Raw genomic sequence first — 26,003 nt, 5'->3', positions numbered from 1 at the left:
ATATTGTGGTATTGTGTTATAAACAGATAGATGAATGGATATACTTGGATAGCTGTGTGCTGATATTTTTAAGATGACTAGCAAAATTCTCGTGCGTTGCAACGGATAAAAAAAATCTAATGACAATATACGCTTTTCATGTATAATCATGTCAATGATAATATTTTGTATCGATCGTTATATCTAAGGCTTCGTGAGAAAAATTGAAACATCTTCAATTTAATAAACCAACCTCGGCGATGACAATCTTACCAATGCTTGCTTTGCCCAAAAGAATTAGATTATTCATGTGGCAGCATGCAAATAATCTAAATATTGTTTCAATCTCATTCTTGCAACCAATCAAATCCTACATTGTCTCGCATGGTCAGGTAACCACCGTGCACTTCTATCTGAATAACAATTTAAAAACATGTTTATTTTTTCATATTATTTTCATATAATATGTTATAAGAATAGTAGCTATATCTAAAAAAGTAGTCTGATAATTGTCAATAGAGACATACATGACCTCCAAATAGATGAGAAATCAAAAGACGTATAGATGGAAAAAAAAATCGATGGATCCTACCCGACCCAAGCATCCATTAACTTGATCTCATTCTAAGATTAAAAAATCCAAGCAAGACTTGTTTTAGATCCGATTATCAGAAAATTCGACCAACGCTTTGGAAAAACCAAACCGACGTGGTATACGATGAATGATAAAAACATTACTCCCTCCATTCCATAATACTAGCCACTTCGTCGCACTTTGCGCGACTCTAAGTACCGGCATAACCTAGGTATATTAGTGGACTAATGTTCTTGATAATTACATGACAGGTTTCATGAAACTACTCTCTTTGTTCTCAAATATAATAATTTTTATTTTGTTTAACAAAGATTAAGATCGAGCGAAGACTTTTATTTCCTTTACTTACTAAGGAATGGTTGGAGTTGAGACAGTAGTTGTCTAGTTGGGAGTAGAAAATAATTTTGAATGGGAAGTGAAATTGATGGGCAAGTAGTACTGTATAAATTCTTATATTTGCGGGAGAATTTTAAATACATGTAATGCTTATATCTGTAGATAGAGAGAGTAGCTATATGTATATGTTTTGAAGCGATTAATTAATTAAGAAGAGGGTAATAAAATTAAACGGGAAGGTCATGCTCTGTTTTTATTTTTTTACAGAAAGGGTGAAGTTTATATTTGGTTGAGATAATCAAGTAGAGGAAAAATAAATAAATATAAGATTGTTGTAATTAGTTGAAATGAAGGAATATGTGAAGTGGTAGCTATATATATTTTATAACAAATATTAAAGATAGATGGAGGAAGTGAAAAAATTGATACTCTGCCACTGCGAGCTACTGAGATAATCTTCTATATTTGTGTACTGTGAAGTATTGTGTTTATGAAAATTTTCGTATTGTCTTTCCCTAGACTATTTGACTATCAACGTGAGTTTGCCGCTGCTAAGGGCCTTTTGTCCAGAAACTTCCCGGTTGATCTGAGTCTCCCACGATTGGTCCAACGTATCACCTCGTAAATAATCCAACGGTCTACATTCTTCTACCAATTTCATCGGACGGTTCTTGTAATTCTAATGACGTGGCTCATCATTTTTGAAGAAAGCTTGCTGCTTTCACATATTAAGATAGGGCACAACTATATTTTTTAAAGATGTTTCATAATATAAAATGTGCATGCATGCATCTCATTAACTAGCATCTCTTTTCCACTAAAATATTATTATTTAAATCATCCACCATCAAGATCTCTAATTTTATTGGGTGCATGCATTCTATTTATTAGGGTAATTCAAACTATGAGGTGATAATAATTATTTATTCGTCTTTGGGGTAAGAGTGGTTGTGTTTTATATTTTGGAATGGAGGGAGTACAAATCTTTTTTTTTTTGGAATCGGATGTTTTTTTTACTCAAATCGGATGGTTTTTTTTCTTTTTGCATTGCACGGTGCCGAACCATATTTTTTTTTTATAAACGGTGGTTTTTTTTCTCGCGTTAAGTCGGATGATTTTTTTATAACCAGAATTTTTTTACAAACACTGGTTTTTTTCTTGCGTTGAGTCGGACGATTTGTTATAAATAAAAAAAGCTAAAAAAAAAAGTCCCTGTCCACGTTTATTGGTGCCCACACGTACAATCCATTCATTCCTCATCGGCTCGTCGCTAGTTTGTTGCTGCACCGTCGATACCGTCCAATCACGCTCATGTTCATGGCTGTGTGGGTGTTAAGAGAGGCGGAGGGCTGAGCTACGCATGTGGCCAGGTATGGATTAACAGGCCTCCGTCCGGATTAGGGCATCTACAACCAAAGCTATTTCAAGAGTATCCTCACTAACTCAAGGTAATCTCTAGGAAACTTATCTTCTAGTGGAGGATAACCCTAATAGGTTCTTCAAAATCTAAGACCACTTGATGAAGATACTTTAGCCCACAACAGGGTATCTCCGGCCCAAGGTAGCCCCAGGTGAAAAATTCCACCCCTGCCCCTACCTTCTAGCCTAGCCAGCCCACCCACGCCTCTTTCTCTCCTCTTTCTCATTTCTGTCTCTTCACCCGCTCTTCTTGTCTTCTCCCGCTGTTGCCTCCTCTCCTCTTCTCGTCTTCAACGCTTTCTCTCTTCTTTCCTCCATCCCAATGCGCCGCCACCCCTCTCCCTCCACCCGTCGCCGCTGGTGGCTGATAGCGAGCAACGTGGGCGAGACGCAGCGTCGCGGGGTCATCGCCGTCGTCTCCGTCGCGGGGTCATCGTCGGGTCATCTTCATCATTGGGTCGTTCGTCGTCGATCTCCTCTTCCCCGCCACTCGTCGCCGTCCACCTCGCCGGCGCCGGGCGTGGTGGCGGACGGCAAGCGGCGCGCGGGGTGGCCAACGACGAGCGGCAGTTGACTGATGGTGGGTGAGCTCCACCATGTGGTCTTTGATTTCAAGCAAGGCTCAAATTGCATGATATTGCAGTACGTACTCGTCATGTAAGTTAATCATCTTCATATCTGGCAAAAAAAAAAAACAACTATGATATGAGCATTATCCATCCGTTTTCATATAGTGCAACCTCTAAAAGTGCCATATAAAATTAGATAATGAGATGAAGGAGAAAAGATGGAGGATGACTCACCGCTAGTATAAAGGACAACCTCTACCCAAACCGTAAGAAGGTGCAAAGAGAGAACGAGACTGATTGAGGTTATAGTAGTACATATTTTTTTAATACTACATGTTATACATATTGTCTCTTAGTAAATTAATTAATATTGTCTCTTAGTTAATTAATTAGTAGATAACATGGTTACAATTAGAGGTATCAGTCACCTCTGTAAAACTAAAATCTCTCTAACAACCCTCGTCTAGCCCTAACGCCAACCACATGATTCCTTGGAGCTAGGAATAATCAGCTCAAAACACACTCAGGGGCATATCTGAAAAAAAAAAGGTTACACATATATTAATATCAACTCCCTTCATTTCATAAGCGTTTTTCTAAAATAAATAATATGTACTCCCTTCATTCATATTATAAGTCGCTTTGAATTTTTATAAGTCAAAAAATTTTAAAAGTTTGATCAAGTTTATAAAAAAAATAGCAACACTTATAGCACCAAGTTAGTTTCATTATATCTGACATCAACATTGAGCATCCTTATATGTGAACTATGTTGATAAATTAGCGTGATAAGACAAAATCCTTCACTTATCAGTCTCCTGTTTATTTCCTAGACATTTCAAACAAATCCTTTACGGCTCTGTACATCATATCTAATTCAATTTATATTGTTTTGCCTCCTTTTTTGGAGGTTTTTTTTTTTTTGGTCTTTGTTCTTCTGACAATACTACTGAGGGTATAATCTGTGCTACAACCACCAGGAAAGATTAATTTGCTTTGATATTTCTGGGGAAAGAGGATGTGGTCCTCGATTGTGCTGGCTGAAATATGTCAAATGAGGATGACACTAAAGATCTTCGGGAAGAAATGGGTGAATCCGAAAGTAAGGGCTCATAAACAGAATTCTTGTTCTTCACTGGTGGTGTTGAAATGGAAATGTTCGTGTTCTCCATATCTGATCTCAGTTGAGACTCCAGGTTTACCAGTGTGTACATTGGCCCACGTGATCGCTCAGCCTTCTGAAGAATGTTAATAGCACTAGGTCTGTATGTATATCTGAAATATTTCAGAGCTAATACAGGGCCCATGCCAACTCCACTGATTAGCTGAAACATTGCCAGAACAGTGTTAATTTAATAAACCTACCATATTTTTTGCACAGCAAATCAAAAGTGTGTAATATACCTACCAGCAGTGTTACCCAATATGTTGGCTGTCTGCAAAGCCGGAACATGATAGTGTACATCCCAGCAGATGGTATACTGCTGATGAAGAAATTTATGATGTAGAACGCGATGAAGTTTCCCCATATGGCTAGAAATTGCACGAACGTGAAAGAACTACAAAATGGAAAAGAGAAGACAGGTCAGGATAAATATAATCTGAATTGCATTTCTTAAAAGCGTAATGAGTCAGGGTCCTGTTTTCCTACTTCATCTCCAATGTCACAACAAATGCTTGCAACCAAATGCTTCCTGAGAGGGCAACCATTGACAGCTCCTCCATCTCACTCTTCTCATTAGCATAAGCATGAACGGTAATCAAGAAAACAACAATCGCCTGAAATCAACCAAGATAAGGCACTGACATCAACCACCGGAAATGGTTCAGGTACCTCTGTAGCTCATGCATTAGTGAAACATGTGCTCCAACCCAATATAGTGAGCCCACATTTTGTAATGGAAATGAAGCGAACATATAAAAAAGTTTTTTAGTTTAGACTGATTGATCCTTTTTTCAAATAAATAATGTCAGTAACCACTTGCTGAGGAACCGATGGTGTAGGTGTACCGTGTACGCTTACACCTTCCAAGTTCGAATCCTCGTCGAAACGAATTTGGGTGCCTATTTTCCTCTTATACCAAGTCAACCTAGCGTCTCCTCCTAGCACATCCCATTTTTTTTTAGTAATCACTTGCTCATTTACCACTTCAACAACTGAAGTACCAAAAAGCAAAAAAAAAAAAAAAAGATTCTGTGCTGTGATATAGAAGAGCACACAAATAAAAATTCAGAAATTCTCTTATTTTTAACAAAACTAAAATGATGGAACTTTGCCCCATACCATTTGCAATTGTTATTTGCACAATATGCAAAACTACGTTACATTTAGAAAGATGAACTTACATGATACAATGATCGACCAAACCAACCAGCAAATGTACTTGGATTTAAAAGCCTGTAAAAGGCATGAATTAGTTGAGCAACCAAAACTGAATATAAAGAGCTTCAGGTAATTTTCTGGTAATACAAGTTACAGACCACATATACAATATGAACGAACTTTTAATAACTTGCACTGTAGCAGTGGGTCCATGTGTTGCAGCACAAAAGAACTCATAATACTAAAGCTTAACTGCACACTAACTTGCCAACAAGATGAGTTTTGAGTTGTCTTGTTAGTTGTGATGGGAGTGAGGGGTGCAGGTGCAGAAATTTACATTGCTACTGTCAACTCAAATATTATAAGCAGGTAATGAAGTGTAAATTACCTTCCAGCCTGGCAGTAGAGCAATATCTCTGGATTTTGCATCACTGTCTTTTCAGATAAGTCCTTATCCAGGACAGTAGTTAGAACAGGAATGCTTGTGTAGAAGACGTTATAAGCCATCAAACTAACCGAGTTGAATAGACTTGTTCCAGCAATACCAGAAAGAAAAGAAAAACTGCATGCATAACATGAGAACATTGATAAGAGAAGCATATATCCAGCATTCTTTTACAGATAAATGGACTGAGAATACTATTGCATTAAGAACTCAAATAAGCAAAAAGATGCCAGACTAAGTTTGACTTACAGTATCTGGATAAAGCAAATTAACAATGACTTGTAGAAAGAATACTGAGAAAGAAAAGCTGTACGGTTGTATGAGTATCGCCCATGGACAAGAATCAGCCTTTTCAAAAATCTGAACTCTGCCAAGACAGAAAAACAGAAGCATAAGAACATAAATAATCTTAGTTACAGTGTATGAACCAATACATAGTCAAAATATCAGAGAATAAAGTCAAAATATGAAACATATAGCTCCAGGGACTACTCCCTACAAATGAATTTTTAGATACCAAATGAGTAATGTACAACCAAAACTGTTGCAACAACTTCAGTAACACCATTAGCTACATTCCTTTTACACATGAAGCCTCTAAAGAAAGTAAAATGAAAGTCAGTGCTATTATAACAAGGTAAATTTAATCAGATGCACGGTGTCTAAACATCCTACTTTCCTTCATAACAAATGCCAATTTCATGTACAATAAACAAACTGCTGGGCTAGCACAAAACGGATGCACCATTGAGGGGTGGAGGAGACAGCCAACAAGAAGCTTAGTGCCGGTTTTGGCGTTCAATGTTTTTGCAAATGCATTTTGGTTTTCATGGGAGATTTGTCCAGCCAACAGTTGGACTTATGGGTAACATGCTCTTACATTCAATTTTTTATGTACAATAGCAACTCTTATAGTGACATTGATTGTGCATCAGTCAAAAAGTTAACTGAAATATTGATAAATGCCTAAAAAATGTTTTTTTATCAAAGAAACCTTTATACACTCTGTGATCCCTCGGTGACAACTATTTGCATCTTACAAATGAAAAATGCGGATATCTTCCAGTTCAAGATAGGAAATGTTCCTAATAACTAGTATCAACATCAGATAACTTCCACAACAACCACATCTAAGAGATTATTCCCCTGAAATGCATCACAAAACAGACTAGTTTGATACTCGATTATCTGGTTGAGAATATTCAGTAAGTCCTGACAAAGAAAAAGAGGACAATCAATAAGTCATTTTTTTTTCTTTTAATACTACTCAAATTTTCCCAGCATAATTTCATTATCAATGCAGTCCTGTTCATATTCCCACTCGCTCCCCAAGAGAGTGCCAGTGCTGGCAATGCTTTTCCTTTTTTTTTTTTGAACCGAGCCAGCCATTGCACATTGCTGGCATTTTTTTGTATAAGAAGGTGCCTCATTTTAAGAAGAAATTAAGCAAAACCTTTCAGTGCACAATTAATTGGGGAAAATTGGGCAAAAACCATAATTACAACAAACTCAACCAACCTAAACTACCACAACCGTGGGAGTATGACCTCCAAGCTCAACACTGAACTCCAGATACGGTTAGCAAGCTCAAAGAACAAAAAGAACTCCCCACATGCTGGCAACAACGTGGCATCATCATCATCATCACACCATCACCCTCGTGATCGTGCGACTGACTTGCTCAACAACTTGCTGAAACACACCAGAACAAAACAGGATTCACAGGGTCAGGCTTGAGTCATCGCTGCCGAGCTTGCACCCACGCAGCAGCTCTGACTTCTCCAGTGGACAATAGCCAAGCACCGCCTGCAAGCAAGCATGGCTTCGAGGCATCGTTGCCTAGCTCATCGAATGTCTCGACACAGCAGCTCCAACTTACCAAAGACCATCCTTGGGTGCCACTACAAGGCACGACCAGGAACTGCCGAAACACAATGAAAGATTCCACGACGATGCCGGCAATTATTTTCTCTGACATGGCAAGAGAGGCTCCTAGGCTTGCTGGACTAACTTTGTAGATTTATTGTTGTACATAATGACTCCTTTCTAGGGGGATTCGTGTTTTGAAGTACCTGTTGGTACTATAATATAACCTCTCCATCAAGAATATAATCTCTACCTTCCTAAAAACCCATATCTCTAATTTCCTAACTGAATCGAGAAGTTCCAAACTTCTAGATAGAATACCATTTAACTAATCCCTAGGAAACTAATTAAATATTTATAAAATAATTTCTTGTTTTGGAACGTAAAACTTTCCCTAATCCTACTGCTACACTAGGATATTTATTTTGGAAGGCAAAAACTTCGCTAGTCCAAAACACACGCAGGCATATCAATTTCAATTTCTTCTGTTTTTCCAGCAATCCATTCAGGGAAAATATCCTGTGCACACAAGTTTTCCATGTACACACCATGCACACCAACTAACAAATTTCACCAAAAAATATAGAAAAAATTGTACATGTACTTAAAATAACATTGCACTTATGTGTAAAGTCTTAACCTCAAATTCATTATATTTTAGCCGTAACAAAAAAGATAAAATTTCTAACAGTTTTAAGGGTATAAATCGGTCAGAATTGTCTTTTTTGGTGCTCCATATATAGAATGAATTTGAAGATGGGATTTTACACATAAATGTGATGCTACAAAAAGTACATGTACAAATTTTTCTAGAATTTTTGGTGAAGTTTGTTAGTTGGTGTGCACGGTATGTACACGAGAATGCTTGTGTGCATAGGATAAGTTCCCATCCATTCAAGCAGATAAGACCTACATATGACTTACACTAAAGAGTGGATATTTGATAATATATTTGTTATAAATCAATCTTGGTAACCAGAATAACAGATAAAAGTATTTACAATCTAATAACTGCTCATGTGCTTAACATATTAGAATTCACATTAGAAGAAAATGAAAACACATACTAACTCTACCCCAAAATATAAGAACCTAGTCCTGGATGGGACACATCATAGTACTACGAATCTGGATAGGCACCAGATTCATAGTTTTAGCTCCAGATTCGTAGTACTAGGATGTGTCCCATCCAATACTTGATTTATACATAGTACACAAATTATTATAAAATAATAAGATCTTATGAACCTGTCATCAATTCAATAGTAAGATGAGGTACAAAACTTCATTAAGTAATGGGGGATAACATGAAGGGCAATTTGATAAGAAAGACTTACTGCCAACGCTATAGTCAGCAGCCCTTGCTGCTTGAAGACCTTCTCTGCCACTAATTCCTACACCAATATCAGCCTGTTGTATCATCCTGACATCATTCCCACCATCTCCAATAGCCAAAGTTCGATAGTCACATGATTTTAGAAGCTTTACAAGCTACAAAATGAATTACGACAACATAAGCACTGGGAAATAGAAATCCATCAATTACACAATGTTTACTAAAACTAGGGCCCAGGTAGATTACTGATGGATATCATGGACAGGTCAGTTTCTTGCATACGTATAAGCTAATAGATGTTGGTCGGTTTTCTAAAAACATGAAATAGTTTTAAATTTAAATACATGACATAGCTGTGCACAAGTCGAAAACAAGAATCTGATGATTGAGATTGCAAACTCGAAGCCCCTTTCTCCCTTCCTAAGAGTAAATAAAAAATGAGATACAGAACTTCCTCTGCCTCTGCATACTCTCTCTTATTTAACATGTACAGATAATTGGAATGCCATATTATTTAGGAAAACAGTATACTGCATCATAAGTAAAAAGTGGTGGTTTTGTGGGGAGGGTGGTATTTTCTCAGGTTCCAGGAGTTCAGGACAAAATTTGGGCTACTAGTGTTCACCTAGACGATAGTCGCTAGTCGGGCAGGTACCCACTGAGTAGAGTAGGCTGATTAGGTGGCAATTGGGCAGATTAGGCGGTCTAGGCGTTTTTTCTACTTTTTCCATAGAAATACACAATATTGACCAAAAATAGCAATGTATGACTTGGTATACCCACGGAGGGGAGCTTTTATGCATTCCCCTCTTGCTTCGAGCTGAGAGGGGAAGAGCGTGATGGTGCTATAGAATGGCTCGCACGCAGGTAAGAACCTAATACCCTTCCATTCTATAATGCAGCTAGCCCTGTGCTTCCCTTTTTTGTCGCCGTGCATCACGCCCAAGCTTTGGTCACAACCTATCGCCATGTCACCGCGTAATCGCTCCCCTCCACTGTCCAAATACACACAATGTCATCCCATACAGGTCACCTAGGACCGACTAGGACCATTTAGGCAGCGAAACGACTAATCCACTGACTAGGGTGTAAACAGGACATCTTGCCGCCAACTAGCTATTAGGCCGTGCAAGCGAACACTAATCAGAGGAGATCAAGAGAGTGAACTGCACTGTGGAGGCTAAATGGACTGCTTCCTCAAAAAAAAAAAAGGGCATGTCATAGTTACTGCAATGTTTCTTTGAGCTATCAAATTTAACAGTAAAAATAAAGATAGTACTCCCTCTGTTCTAAAATATAAGGCATCCTTGCTTTTAGAAAAGTCAACATATGAAAACTTTTGACTAATAATATGTGTTTAGTGTCATGCATGTAGTATCATTATATTCGTATTTGAAATTAGTATTTTTATATGATGTTAATTTCATAGTTACTGATAATATATTATAAAATAAATAAATGGTCAAAGTACACCATTGCAGACCATGTAAAAAGCTAATATGCTTCATATTTTAGAATGGAGGGAGTAATGACTAATGAATATATTTGGCTCCAGCAAACATGAGCAAACCAATGCCACTGAATTTACCTGTGCTTTCTGAGACGGTGTAACCCGGCAGCATATTGCTGTTTTTGAAAGAACTGCTAATTCAGTAAAGGCTTCATTGTAGCGTGACAGGATGATTTCAAGAGCCCAACCATCCACAACAAAAGCTAGCTCCTGTTCCATGCAAATATTACATCACTGGATACAAAATGCACAGTCGTCTTAATACACAACATTTAAACTAACTAACCTTAGGTTCAGAAGTAGTTATCCGCATAGTAAGTAGAACTCTTTCCAAGCTTCTAGCAACTTCATCCACAGTTCTTCCATTGATATACAAGAGTTGCCCCTTGGGCTCTACATATGGAAAATAGAAGTCATTCAACACCTTAATGAAGTCACCCTACACAGCCCCTTTTTTAAAAAAATTGAGGTCAACCTACCTGGGATTCAAGCAATTGAACACCTATTTCATTACTTAAAGCTTATTCAGGATTATAATTTACTTGAGAAGGATTGATGCAAATCTTGGGTTAAGTTCGAGAAAAGTTTTAAAAATATCACAGTTGGAAGTAATAAAAGGACTTGAACAAAACAGTTACTGACTGGAACATTTCTAGGCATAGATAATTTTTCATGGGCAGGAACATTGTTTATAAGTGAAATGTGATGATCCTTGGTTCCCTATGGCATCATGGGGTAAATATCTGTTGCAGGAAGGTCAGACAGCAATGAATTAAGAACATGCTAGACGAAGGACAGCACCGATAGGTGGGGGAAATAGATCTACAGCTGGTCTTGGGAGAGACAAACCCTAGAGTTTAGGGACTATGAACTTTTCAATCTGCCTTTGCTTGCTTCAGGAAAGGAAATAAAACCCCATCCGTACATAAATGGATACCTCAACCCTTAAACTTATTTTTAAAATTATCAAAATAGGCAACAACTCAATCTAATCTTAACTCTAATATATTATCTAACAAATTCTAACCTACAGTACCGAGGGATACTGTTCATCTGTGTGAACAGTGTTCCTGACCATTCTACCTAGTGGAAGGGCATCAAGTTGGCAATTCTACCCACTATCATTGGTGGAACACTAACATAAATACTAATAACATGAGTAAAAAAAAATAGTGGAATCTTTTAGTGAAACATGTTCAGTGAGAAGATTGTCACCTGAAGAAATGAGATTGCACAAAAGCGCGATTTGAATAGCAGTGCTTTGTTTATCGCCAGTTAACATCCAAAAGTTTATTCCTGACTGCCTCAGTATTTCAATAGTTTCTGGTACACCAGCCTAAACAGATCAACAGATTCATGAGAAAGGAATATAAAATGATGAAAGAAACTTTGACTAGAAATCAAGGCAAAGATAAAACCTGGAGGCGGTCCTCTATAGCACTGACACCAAGAATCTCTAAGCTGTGCTCTAGTTTCTGGCACACCTCAGCAACTTTCCACTGATCGGAACCAATGTTGCAACATTAGTTTCATGGCATTAGGCATATATCTAATAAAAGAAATCAACACGATACTTACCTCCCTATCAATTAATGCACTGTTGGCTTCCTTGAATGATCGAGACCATTCTAGGTACTCCTCCGATTCCAGTTCACGCCATCCCAAACAGAGTGTCCGTAATCCCAGTTGAGCATATTTGTCGACTGCATCAACAAATGTCTTTATCCGCTGTCCTGAAAAATAATAGAAACATCAACCTGAAAACCAACACAAGCTCTCAATTGGTTGAACAGAATCTAAGAACTTGTTTTTTATTTCTTATGTGCTGTTCTTACAAAGGTCAAGGATCAAAACAGAACAGATACTACAATTAGTTCGCAGCAGGAACTATAAGTTGTCACATGAAATAAAGAGCAAACAAGTGAATAAAAACACCAATGTTTAAAATATTACAGTTCAAAAAAAATGAATGAAAAGAGATATTCAGCATATTATGATTACCAGAATAAGCACATGGAATAATTGCTTCATCTGCACCTTTGGATAAGAGAAAAATCTTTCCACTTTCACAATCCAATACTACGACAGACATTCTTTTTCGATCAGATGTAAACTCTAGAATGTCAAGTATCTCATATTGAACCACCCGTCTGTTGAAGTGAATTTCTGCTTAAATACATGTCTTATTATTTTGTCAAGACAACATGAACAAGAAAAGGAAAATAGATGAAAAAACGAGACAGGTAAAATGTAATAAACCTACCAGCAGTGTTTCCATTTTTGTTGACAAGCACCATATGCAAATTAGAGGCTGCATTAACAAGAGCATCCTCATCCTGGGACTGAGCTTTATATAAAATTGCTCCGCTAGAACTGTTTTTTAACAACAAAATTGGCAATGTTAAGGTGAAAGAAATAAATATGTGCCAAGAGTAATTGAGAAACAGATGAAAATATAACCTTTTTATAGGAATGACAGTATTGCAAAGGGTCATGACTGTCAAAAACTTGATGACATGAGGAGAATTATTGGCAACAGCATTGAGGAGTTCGACATCTGAACATAACAGTAGATCAGTACACATACTAACAAACTTGCAATGTGCATCATGAAAGTTCTACAGAGTAAGAATAGATTATTAGCACTCATTGATTAATATAAGGCATATCCGCATATTATCTATCTTCTAAAGTTGAGTGAAGAAGAGCAAAGAAATCACACACCCATCTCAAATGATCCGAGCCGTTTGATAAAAATCCGATCATCCACAGTACATATTTTACAAAAATAAGATTATAACCCCCACATTACTATCTGGAGAATTCTCCATTAGAGTCTAGGCTACATGACAGACCCACAAGATTCTCAAATTTATCTCCTTTCAGAGTCTTGATCCACCATAAGTTTTCATAATATCATCATATATTTAAATATAGTACCTCTGCTGGAGTATAAAGATTTTACAGATGCATTCCCTGTGGAAACATTATGATCCTACCTAATATGTTCAGCTCAAAAATGAAAATAATTCATCAGCAGCAGGTCACCTCACAATGGCACGATTAGAACCCTGGCTTTATTATATTTTCTACTGACAGAATGAAGAAAAAATTGCTTATGAAAGATTGTAGAAGACCTCTAAGTGCATCTCCGCTCTCATTCCCATAAAAGGTGCCACCAATACAGCACCTCCTGAAGATCATCTTGTTCTCAGTCAGGGTCCCAGTTTTGTCTGTTAAAATATATTCAACTTGACCCAAGTCTTCACTAATTGCTGTGCTGGTAGTTATGAAGAGATGATTAGATATAAGAAACAAACAAGATCATGCTTACCAAGATAAAAGTAAAATGCCTACTTACTTTGCAGCATGAGCAGGTGTATCTGTTTCATGGTCATACATCTCCTCATCCCAGTCTATGAACTTTGCATAGAGACTTTTAACAAAGTCTAGAGAAACCTGCAAGACACATTCATAACTTTATTTAACAAGGGTTCCTCCAATTCTGCATTATACCTTGAGGCAACATTCACATCCTACATTGCCTGTCTATCAGAATCAGAAGTCTAAATTCATGTGTTCACATTTAAAAATCAAAACCAACGGCACCAGACAGGACGCATTAGTGATCATGGTATAGAGTTTTTCCTTGTAAATTGGTTGTGTCTTATGGTCTCAAAGTGCAAGGGAAACTCAAACTGAAGGACAAAACATTTGAAAGAAGTTCGTTCAAGCTACTACTGCTATCAAAATTCAAAATTGTATTTAATTTTGTCAATGATGGAATATTAAGCATGAGAAATTTTTTTTATGATTACACAAACATCGCCACATAAAACACAAGCAAGTAAACTAGGATTAAATACTTCAAGAGTCATACCTTTATTGAAATGGGAATCATAATGGAGCACAACAGTTCAAACCGCAGGGGGATAACCAAAATCTGATACCATGGTTCATCATCATCGTACTTGACATACCATTGCTAAAAAAAATGCAAAATGCTGTCAGGTATGTATTGAAGAAATATTGATGGCTCATATTAGTAATGAGATTAGTATAGGGCCATGTCCACCTAGTGATTAGCCCACTTAATAATAAAAATTAGTTCATTGAATCCCACTAGGAGGTCTGAGTATAGGCGGTTTCCCTTCCAAGCAAATCTTTGCCGCAAAATTATTGAAGGAACTAGCTAAATGACCATGCATTGCTACAGACAACAATCATTATTAATAAATCTTTGCTTCTGGAGATGCCGCCACCGAAATAATTTTCAACTGCCATTCAATGTTTCATACTTCCATTTTTATCAGTCATGTTATGTTTGTCGCATTGCCTCACATGATCATTTTTATCTTTGTCTTGATTATAGTGTATAACAAGCTCGAATTCGTATGCAATCAAGTTATGACTTTGCACCCAGAAAATCAAATAAATATTTCCAGGAACTAGTTGATAATATGCATTAGGGACCAAGTCTAAAGTAGCACCAAGATGCATTAAATCACTCGAATTTGTATGTCAATCTCAGAGCTACTATCTTCTCAACTATTTACTACCAGCATAATAAGCTAAGAGAATACAGAATATGAATCTAGACCACAACTTTAGGGATCATAAATGACGAGAAATCTTACAAATCAGCTCAATTTCCAAATAGCATGGAAAATCCCCTCTATCACAAATGAGCTGTCATAACAGAAGTCAAGTTCAAGAAAATTCTAAATTGTATGTAGCTATGTGCTATCTTTAGTTTCAATTACTCCAACCAATGTAGCCAAAAAAAAGAGGAGAGATAGATTCGCTCCATCTACTTTTCCTGGGAAACTCCATCTAAACCATCTAGTGTCAATCAAACAAAAGGCACAGGCTATTGCAGCACCAAGGACACATCGTCATTGGCAACTCACACAGGCATGGCTTTTATCTGAAGTTTGGGTGGAAATACTATACTTTCAAACCACAGGAAGTCCCTAGGAAGTAACCATGGAGAGAAATTGGAACAGGAGCAACTAAACTGTGGAAACAGGGTTTGAGAGGATATTGTGCCTAAAACCAATGTAGTTTACTGACTATGTTGCTTGCTCAACATACTTAGCCCATCTGCTATTGTCAAAATGCAATGTTGATATTCATTTGAATAAAAAAATTGTTATTTCCATGATTCCATCTCCTTGTTGGAGCGAACCATGGCACAAAATAACAGGAGGCATGCATCATGTAGCCTAATCAAACAAGCTCATTTCATCTGCAGCAGTTAAAGAGAAGTACCTTACGGGCCTCAGTGTCCTTCCACACATTGCCTGCAGATCCAAGAACGACAACAACAGCTATTTGAAATAAGAATATTGCACCAGTAAGCTTATCAATCATTGCATCCATGGCGGTAAGCTTGGGCTCTGGGACACCCCTACTCATTCCCAACTTAGTCTCATTGCCTGAAAAGTTGAAATTGACAATAATCAGCCCTTTTGTAAACTCGACCTCAGTCTTAGCCTTGTAGATCAAGTTAGGATAAACTTGGATAGCAATTTGTTTCACCTGTATAAAAGTAAGAATTAAAATAAAAAAATGCCATTCATAATTCTATGATCTGTTATTCTGTCACTGGAATTTTATTAATAGAGCAATTCTACGGTCCTTGAGGAGGTACCAAAAATTTAGTGTAAAATTTGGTACCTCATAGTACCTAGGTACCAAGAGGTACCAAATTTACCATAGAAAAATTGGTACCTCATGGTACCTCCTCAAGGACCGTAAAATTGCTCTTATTAATATATGAAATGTTCCATAGAAAGTTTTTGAAATCATAAACGTTTCCTGTGCATTATGGTCAGAATCATGATTGAAGGCTTACATTTGCCACATATATTGTATCCTTCAGTATTAGTCTTGCAAGCAAATTAGTGACACTTCACATTATTATCAATTAGTCCTTGATGCAAATTATTTAAACTTTATGAAGCATACACAACTGCAGAACTGCTCTATTTCCTGAATTGCATACAATACTGAAGGATACATCTCCTCTACATATTTCCTCAACATACTATTAATGTGTCGTAAAAAAGTTAGGAATATAATGTGAAACGTAGAGTGAATATGTTGTCCACAAGTCACTGTTCTAATAGAGGCCTTCATGACCATGATATTTGTTATGCCCCAACCAAACAATGATTATAGAATGCTCTTCATTTCAAAAAATTAAAAACTTTATTGATAAATTTAGGGCTATTTCCCTATGTAAATAATACTGGAGAGATTTCTCACCATCAGCAATACATGGTCAGTTAGCAATACAGAACAAGATTTAACCATTTACACCTACTTCCAAGTACTCCCTCTGTCCCACTCAACAGGGCATATAAAAATTTTCTGCAATACCAAGACAGCTGGACATGGTTCTATAATTCCTAATCTACCCCTAACTAATCGCATGGTTAGTTAATATATCCACAGAATATGTGCAGAGTTCCATTTGGAAATCGCTTAGCCTTCCTCGCAAAGCTGTTGTCTACCCCTACCTAATCGCATGGTTAGTTAATATATCCACAGAATATGTGCAGAGTTCCATACAGAAATCACTTAGCCTTCCACGCGCATGCAAAGCTGTTGCATGCAGAAGCTGCATGCAGAATTTATGGAGGCATCGAAGCAACACAAATGCATTCGTAGGGGCATTGCTAGGAAAAGAGGAGATGAGGCACTTGCACGCCTTGTTCCATCGGACTGCATGAAAATTTTTACACACTCTGTTGAGTGGGACGGAGGGAGTATATCATAACGTCACACTAGGAATTAACTACAAGTCATTATACACAATCAAAAGCAAACCATGTTTGCCTGTCAAAGCAAATCATGTACCTCCCATATATTTGATCAGGTACTTTAAAACATATTAAAGGAAGGTAATTTGATGACTCAGCAGATACAAAAATAAAATATTAAAACGGCAAGTAAAAACAATATTGAATAAGCGCAACCAATTGTGTGTACACCTAGATCGCACTGAAGGGACATTCTTCTGTGAGAAACAAGGGATTTCCTGAAAAATATATAGTGCATTAGGAACTCATTTGTTTAATTGAGTGTTCTTTTTGTCAAATTTCAGTTTGTGCAAATAGTTATTTATGTTCTGCACTTGTTAAATTGCCTTGGATGCGGTTAGCGGAGACTCTTGGAAAGGATGGACCAAAAAGTCCCCAAGTTTAGTGTATTTTAGGAGATCGTCAAGCATATCCAGCAAAGATCATGGAGGATCCCGTGTTGAGGAGAAGGGTAAATAAGTTTTGGAGCTTGGCAGCTCTTCATTGTAGAAGAAAGTCAATGACAAACTACTCTATGAAACTCTTTGAACCTAACTTGATTATTAATAATGAAGAAGAACCACTTTATTGATTCCATCTGACTGACACAATCAAAGCGTAAAATTCCAAATCAATGAGCAATAGGTCTTAAACATAAAGGACCCTGTATTGATGATTGAAAATTTCCTTGCCAAGCTACATGAAACAGATTCCTGGAAGTACATAGAAAGATTAATGCTAATTTCAAGGCAGTGATAGAATAGCAAAGTAGTCTGAATGACAGATTGTCTATCTTGGCTACTTACCAACAAGCAACCATATTCACAACATTTTGCCTAACCCGCTAAATGGAGATACAGAAATAAACAATATACTAAGATTGACACAAATATCAGGGGAAACATTTTACAACAACTTCAGCTTCATTGGAGTATATAATACTATTGATGGAAAATGAGGTACACATCAGTCTTGTGAATTAGGAGAAAGCTAGTTCAAGGTACCTGTATAAACTGCCACACCACAAGCCCATTCTGTGTTTCTCAAGTAGCATGACTGTAGCAGTGTGTTACTAATAGTCAATGGACAAATGTCGTTATCAATAAATGGAGGAAACAGCCGTATGTTTGCATCCAATCTTCGGATGTCTTTATCCGGGTTTGGGCACTCAATAACACCCTGTTTAGTCACGGCATGCAAGGGTGAAAAAGAAAATAAAAGAAGCACCAAAATATGTTTTCAAAAATGCATGATACCTTAATTTTGTGCAACTGTTCAGAGTCCAGTCCTACACATGTCAATGGGATTACTCTCGTCTTCAAATCAATTTCCCCATCAAGAGCAGCTGTCTAAGGAAATAATTAGGGTTCAAGAATGTTAGGCAAATGAAGATTCAATACGTAAAACAAATTATAAATTGATATCAGACAAGGAATAAAACAGATCAAGGTAACAGATGAATTTACAAAACTAGGTGAAAAAAAATTGTACGAATGACCAATACTTTTTATTAGGTCAACATCTATGTTGACAATAAAGGTCGACAGTATGTACAATTCATTCTTCTCCGTAGTAAATGCATGGCCCTTTACAATGTTCGCCTAAACGGCCGCCTAGCCCATCTAGACGGTGATTAATCGCTAGTCGACGAAAATTTGTCCAGTTTACACCCTAGGCAGTGAATTAGTCGATTTACCGCCTAGACGGTCCTAGTCGGTCCTAGGCGGCCTGGACGGCCTGGACAGGACGGTGCCTGAGCGCAATTAGACAACGGGACAGTGCGTCTAGGCGGCGACTAGGTGATAGAAATCAAAATTTGGGCGTGATAAAATTTAGAAGCGCCACGCGGGACCGACTCGGTATAGAAGGGGATTTAGGTTGCCTTATTTGAGGGCCTGGAGAGAGAGCGCAATCCCTGCCTACCCCCTTTTTCACACCACCACGAGCGACGGCTCTGTCGCCGCGCCCATCGATCTTCCACCGCGCCGCTACGTTCTTCCCTCTCCTCCTCTGCTGCTCCACGTTCTTCCCCCTCCTCTGCTGCTCCTGCTCTCCATCTCATCCTTCATCCTTGCCGTCAATGGAAGGTGGCAAACACACCAATTGAAGCAGTCAAGCACCAAACCACTCAAGCAGCCTACGCCAACCCTAGATCAGGCCATCAGGGGATCAGACTCCCCTCCACCACCTCACCTCCTCTGTTCTTCCAGTTCTAGATAAATTTTTCTTCCTCTCTCCTAGCTCCAGCCCCTCAGATCTATAAAGTTATGATTTATGATTTATGATGTGCATGTACAGTGGCAATACTGATGTGTTCGCTATCCCTATAGATTTGTACTAAACCCAATGCTTCGTGTGCAATGTCAGTGCGTTGTATGGACTTGATGATTTCTGAACTTAACTATGATTTATGCTATTTGCCTAAATGCCTATATTTACCGAGTACCGACTGTCTAGAATCAGTATTTTTGTGTGAAAGAAATAGAAAAAACGTCTAATTCGCCTAATCCGTCTAGTCGCCGCCTAATCAGCCTAGTCGCTAGTCAGTAGGTGGCTGTCCGACTAGCGTTTAGCGACTAAGTGAACACTGGCCCTTTAGCTAGTAATTTTTAGAAAATTCTTAGTTTGAAGAAAAATAGGTGTTCACTTGATATCAGTCATGCAACAAATGTAGGGGTTAAACATTTTTAGTCTATTCATTCATGTCTTACCTCAACATGGCAAATGCCTTGCGAGTCGGAAGTTCCTATCAGAACAAGGTCACATGGTACTTCCTCATTTTCTCGAATCCATACTATATTACCAACACGAATATCTTGTGCTTGGATCTACATAACAATTGAAAAGTGTCATTTCATAGGCATACAAGTATTAAAAAAATCAGAATCAGATATTACGGAAAAGGTTGAAATTACAATGGTGTGATTACTAGCAAAATTTATACAATTGTGATCCTCAGTGTTTCCTAATAATATCGAATCCAGGAAGAATGAGAAACAGATAGCATAAAAAAAGTATTGGATTTATGGAACTATCTGATATCTGTAATGGGCTGTTGTTGGCCATACATAGCACACAGACAGTCTAATTATGCTTTCATGTTCCTTCAAGATAGAACACGATGGATAGCTATGGTTGATATGCGTATGAGCCCCCATGGTCATACAGCCTAGTGGAGTGAAGAAGGCAGGGAGAGTAGCACTTAAGATGGCAATCACATGGCAGATAGAAAGTGAAGCTCGGTGGACAGAGGGGTTCTGTGGAAAAGAGCAGGAGAGATAGAGGCACGGAGATACTTCTGTTCTGCTAATTAGAAAGAATGATGACTAAAACATATTTAGTCGGTACATATGGCACCCTCCAAAATGCAACTTTGATCAGTAATTTCTATAGTAATAATTTACAAAATAGTAAATTGCACCTACAGTGCATCAACTTGATCAGATAGGTGAAATTTAGTATGAGAACTTTATAAGTGATCGTATAAATGCGACAACTTACAAGGTAGGTACGATTTTGATACAATAAGTTAAGAAGTTATGTGACAACTTAATTATTTGGAGCATTTTTTATACAGATTTAATTTTTATGTACTTATTTTGTCAATATATTAGCGTGGATTTGTATAAGCATATTTATATTTTTATCCTAATAACTAATAACTGAAAGTCAATATAACTGGATGTAGAAACTATTATATTTCGGTTGAGATTTGAGAAGGTGAAGAAAACAAAAATTCTTAAAGGTAATTTGGATGTGCAGTATAATTCTTAAAGATTAAATTCAATATTATAAGGTAATATCCATAGGATTGCTATGTAATGACATATTGATATTGTGAAAAATAAATCACCTAGCAAATGCTTAGCTAAGTTGATGCACCAAAATACTAAATTGTCAAGTTCTTGTACTAGAACGCACCTATTTGTCAAGTTGTTGCACTCGGACATTCAATTATTAAGTTCTTGCACTATATCGCACCCACCTGCCAAGTTGTTGTATCGTAGGCGCAATTTACTCTTTACAAAATCCAATAAAATTATAATATTATGAAAATACACTTTGAGATAATACACGCCTGCTTTTCATGTATTTACTCTACTTATTCAAAAAAAAATATGTAGATACTCAAAGTTTTAATAGTTTAGTAACTTCAGTTCGATGTGTTCCAAAATAAAATGTATTTATGCCTAGAGGAAAGGAGGGTTGAATGGTAGTACCCCTGTTGTGTTTTATAGGATGTATTATAATTTCAAAAGGTCTTCAAGATAAAAATTTGACCAATGATTTCTCATCATATATACTTACTAGGTATAAAACCAACCTTGTGTAAGACATTTTTGAAATCGAATCTATTGGTATAACTTTTATACATTTACATGTATTTGTAATTTGATTAACCGTTGGTCCAAACCTTACAAACTTTGACCTTTTGAATCCAGGGTATGCCTTTAAAAATCAACAGTATAGTTGGGAGAGGATTATGGGAAAAGAAAGGAGAAGTAGACCGTAAGACCAGGAAGAAGACTTTAGATGACAGAGTCTAATTCATCCTATTTACTCAATGAAAAGTGGTGGCATTGCCTTATCATTTATAAGGGGCTCAAGGATAAAACTACATGAAACAATCTAAAGACAAGACACAATGCAGCTAATGCAAATGCAATCTAGCACATACTATATCTATACTTTCCAAACAAATCATCTCTAAATTTTTAATCAATTGTAACTTTCTCTAACTAATAGGACAGCAATTGACTAACCCCTATCCTAGAAAACTAACTCATTGCACATTGAAATAGAATATGTGATCCTAATCTACAGTAGCGGGACTGTTCATGTGTAAAACTAACATACAATCCAGGTTTTCACGTAAAAATACATCTCCAGTTTCTTGCTTGTATATCATTGATAGCATTAAATGTTTTAGTATAAGAACACAAGGACAATACCAAAGAAAGACACATTTTTATGAATGGGAAAAATTGCCATATAAACGTACATGTTTCCGGGTACCATTCTTTACAATCCACACTTCTTTTTCATTTGCTTGCTTGTCTGAAATATACCTATTGTAGTCATCCCAGGCTTCTTTGGTTGCTGAAACGGCAAATATAAAAATAAGCGGGCCCCATGTGCTTGCAGGATTTACAGGAGTGATAAGTGACCACAGTTGGAGACATGCTATCAGCAAGAAATATTGATTCATGAAACGCCTGAAACATGAAATGGAGATATCAGCTTCTACTAACTATTAGTCAGTGCTTCTCCAAATGATGTAAAAGCCAATAGACTTCCATTTTAAGAGAACATAAAATAAATGCATCTAATAAGTACAAACCTGAATTGCTCCCATAGATTTTTTGGCAGGAAATTTAGTAAGGTGTACTTTGTGTTAGAAATCCGGTTATCACAATAGTCATTCTGGTAAGATTCATCATTTATGTAGACAAAACGCTTCATTGCTAAAAATAACCATGCAATCTATGGTAATTTGTCCCTCTGGTTGCCCACATGAGATTAACTGAAACTGATAAGTCCTGCAGAAAACTTAAGCACATCAGCTTAAAATGGAAGCGATATGGAAAAATACAAGTGAATCAACATTAATAATGAAAACAGCAAGCTGTGTAACTTAAGAACATCAGCTTGAAATTGGAAGTGAAAGAAATTCAAGGGCTTCATACCATGAAGATAATCAACATAGAATATGACCAGCTGAGTGAATGGAAACTGGATTCCAATGGTGAGCTAACGAAAGTGTAACTGAAGAAGTGATGCTACATAACTAGAAGTACTGGCCTAATCCACAATAACTGGTGCTTTTGGCAGAAAAACAAAAGGGAGTGACTGATGCACAATTAAACTGCACTCAGAATACATGAGTGAAAAATTATTATCCCCCAACCCCAACCTCGCTTAAAATATCCTGTTAAACAGCATGCAGTGAAATCTAGTCAAGCCATTCATATTTACTACAAACTAGGGTTGCCTGCTGCAGTATTACTATTACGGCCAACTGCAAAGAAGGTAGAAGGACAGATGATCTGACAAACTGAACAGATCCAGGTCGAATGAATGCACCAGGAAATATTAGTTATGTGTACTCTAGCATTTCCACACTGATGTGAAATATTATTTCTTCCCACAATTAGTTTAATCTCTTGTTATTGCTTTGCTCCATATATTATAGGCAGTGGTCTGGTCCCATCCTTAACGCATGAAATTTGTAGCATCTGCTCTTTAGTTTCAGCTTCCCCTTCTGCTAGTGATTACAAAAGGCCCAGTGTAACTATACCATATTGCTTCTGTGGGTCTTACATTCACTTTTCACCAATGATTCATCAGATCATAAAATATTCACCAATAGGATGAGAGTCACTTGGATTTTCTGAGCACACCAACTTAACCTGTTTCTGTCTCAATTACTCGGTAACCACTATTACTGTTAAACTGAATATATGGCATACCCTTTAGGTGTCATTTGTTTATGTATCTAGTTTATGGCATATCCAATGTATGTACAACTAAAAAGAGCAAATAACCTGTCAGGTCATATAAGCACATACAGTGGGCACACATGCTGCAGTTATTTCCAAATCAACAACCATTCCTTGAAGAATGGCATAATAAAGCTTGTACAGATAGAAGAAAATGGCATGCACAAGAATAATGTTGTTTCTCATATGAACTGAAAAGAGAACTTAAATTCCAGCTCTCTAAATGCTTTCTGGCAAAGTCATGTCAGGGAGAACCTAGAAAAAAATGTCTCTTAAATTTCGGATTTGTCTACATGTTCTTGAGTTGGTCATGAACAAACAAGAGATCGTGAATCTACAAACGTTCTCAGCAAAAAACAAACGCACTAAAATAAGGCATGTGTTACACGTTCCCGCATCAAAAATATACCCATATCCTAAACGGTTGAACCATAGCCATCCAACTACGTACTACCAATTATTCTACAAATGGTCTCAAAATCTCACAAGATATCAAACAAGATCACGGCCATTCCACGCTACTACTGTTTGTACACATACAAAAATCAGGGGGCGGATCTAACATGGGACATGGGGATTCAGTTGAACACCCAAACATTTTGGGAACAAACAAACTGAGGTTAGTATTAAGGTTAAGGCAAATTTTCTAGAACTTGAAGCTAGGGTTGACGCAAATTCGAGAAAAAAACAGTGCGTGGGTAGAGAGAGATGAGAAGGAGGATGTGCGTAACAAGTGGATGCTCACCGGGATGCGGCGGAAGAGGGCAGGACGAACGACGGCGCCCCTGCTCGCTCGCGGGATGGATGGGGATCCGCGCAGGCGGAGGCGGCGGCGGAGACGGAGACAGCGGCGGCGGCGGCGGGCGAACTCACGACGAGTCGGAGACTCGGAGTCGACGCCGAGCGGACGGGGAGCGGAAATATTCCTCGTGCGGAATGCTGGATCCAGGCCCAGCCAAACTTTGCTCCTCGATTGGGCTTCTCGCTCAGGCCCAGCCCGGTCACCGTCGTGCCCAGTCGGCCCAACCGGCGCTAGGCTCGTATTCTCACTTCCCCCTCTGCAGACGCCGCCAGGCCAGGCCGCTCTCTAAGTTGCCATGGTCCAACAAATCAACATTGTAATAAGTTCACTTTCGGTTCCTTAATTTGTCGCTGAATCCGAAATTTATCCATGAACCGCAATACCAGATACGACGTGTCTCTCAACTCCTAAAACTAATGCAAATAAAATCTCAAGGCGCTTTGGATGGTAATTTACACTGACGTGGTGTCTACATGGTGTTGACATGGCACTTAAAATAAAAGAAACCGTAGGACCCACATGTTGGTGAGTGTCCGGTTACAAATAAAAAAATATAGTAGAACCCACGTCATCACCCTCTTCCTCCTCTCTCCCTTTCCTCATCGTGAAGCTTAAGTGCTTCGCCGTGGTCGCCGGCAAGGTCAGGAGCCGGAGCGTGACGGCGGCGTCGAATTTCGCCATGGATTCCTTCAATTTAGTGGCGGACCAGGATCTCTCGATGCCTAGGGCTCAAATTATAAGCTAAAACTGTCAACGGGGGATACCCGTAGACCGGATATAGAGGGTATTGGGGTACGCTAGTACGAGGATCTACGTAATACGACATCAAGCAAATAGAAGACAAGGATTATACGGGTTCAGGCCCCTTGACAGGTAATAGCCCTAATCTAGTTGGTATGGGATTTTATGAAGGAAGTCACAGATTACAAAGGAAATAATGGAACTCGATGATACCGACGAGATCGTAATTGAATTGGTTCGACTAGGTCACCCGGCGACTTGGCTCCTGTAGGCTCCGGCTTCGTAGGCTATGCTCGATGTGTTGGCGGTGAGATTCGATGCCTTAGGTCCTCCCGGGGGGTCCCTTTTATATCGCGGGTTAGTTGTCCTCCAAGTAGAACTCGGAAGTACCGGACCCTTCACGATATAGTAACGACCCAGTCTTGTCCAAGTAGGATTTCTCCCATATGTGGATTCTGTTTCTATCATATGATAGATTTCCTTAATGTATATAGGAAACATCTGTATACGCGCAGGTATACCGTTTCGGTATACAACATATATCCAAGGGTAGAAGGGTATACCTTATCCGTAACCCTGACAAAAATATACATGATAATTCATACACTTAAATACGGTAAAAATAGGGGGAAATATGCCGATAACCCTAGCACTCCTCTGGAACTCCCCTAGAGAGAACTCCAAACTTTGCTGCACCCCTTTCGGAGTTTCCCCTCTCTTTTTCCCCATATTCTAACTCTACTAGAGAGTAGCCTAAACTAGCTGGATGGCTCACG

The 26,003-nt window shown here is 38.0% G+C and overlaps 1 protein-coding gene across 2 annotated transcripts; it reads right to left on the bottom strand.

Moving 5' to 3' along the window:
- Window positions 1–3,257: 3,257 nt before the first annotated feature.
- LOC127754439 (phospholipid-transporting ATPase 2-like) lies at window positions 3,258–24,581 on the bottom strand. Of its 2 annotated transcripts, XM_052279975.1 has the most exons (26): window positions 24,430–24,581; window positions 22,526–22,724; window positions 22,187–22,400; window positions 19,896–20,012; window positions 18,441–18,533; window positions 18,189–18,363; window positions 15,650–15,816; window positions 14,259–14,363; window positions 13,740–13,837; window positions 13,516–13,658; window positions 12,839–12,935; window positions 12,642–12,751; window positions 12,380–12,544; window positions 11,957–12,111; window positions 11,797–11,877; window positions 11,594–11,714; window positions 10,665–10,771; window positions 10,457–10,588; window positions 8,870–9,023; window positions 5,916–6,033; window positions 5,610–5,783; window positions 5,245–5,296; window positions 4,550–4,677; window positions 4,307–4,457; window positions 4,101–4,223; window positions 3,258–3,433 (listed from the first exon to the last, which is right to left on the bottom strand). In XM_052279975.1, the coding sequence occupies exons 2-26, from the start codon at window positions 22,645–22,647 to the stop codon at window positions 3,422–3,424; spliced, it is 3,114 nt and encodes a 1,037-aa protein (XP_052135935.1). In that variant the 5' UTR covers window positions 22,648–22,724; window positions 24,430–24,581; the 3' UTR covers window positions 3,258–3,421. The 2 variants fall into 2 exon arrangements, with proteins under 2 accessions (XP_052135935.1, XP_052135934.1); XM_052279974.1 differs by lacking the exon at window positions 3,258–3,433 and having other exon boundaries at window positions 3,645–4,223.
- Between the last annotated feature and the right edge of the window lie 1,422 nt (window positions 24,582–26,003).

Source organism: Oryza glaberrima, chromosome 11 (assembly GCF_000147395.1).
Source record: "Oryza glaberrima chromosome 11, OglaRS2, whole genome shotgun sequence".
Classification (NCBI taxonomy): domain Eukaryota; kingdom Viridiplantae; phylum Streptophyta; class Magnoliopsida; order Poales; family Poaceae; genus Oryza; species Oryza glaberrima.
The sequence above is the reverse complement of the archived record's forward strand: the minus strand, read 5'-3'. Positions and strand labels throughout refer to the sequence as shown.

Excerpts from the sequence above, each read along its gene's own strand:
- LOC127754439 (XM_052279974.1), bottom strand. The coding sequence starts at position 22,647 with ATGAAGCGTTTTGTCTACATAAATGATGAATCTTACCAGAATGACTAT. Across the intron at positions 22,401-22,525 it reads AATCTATGGGAGCAATTCAG|GCGTTTCATGAATCAATATT; the intron begins GTTTGTACTTAT and ends TTCATGTTTCAG. Across the intron at positions 15,817-18,188 it reads TGGTGTGGCAGTTTATACAG|GCAATGAGACTAAGTTGGGA; the intron begins GTACCTTGAACT and ends TCAACTTTTCAG.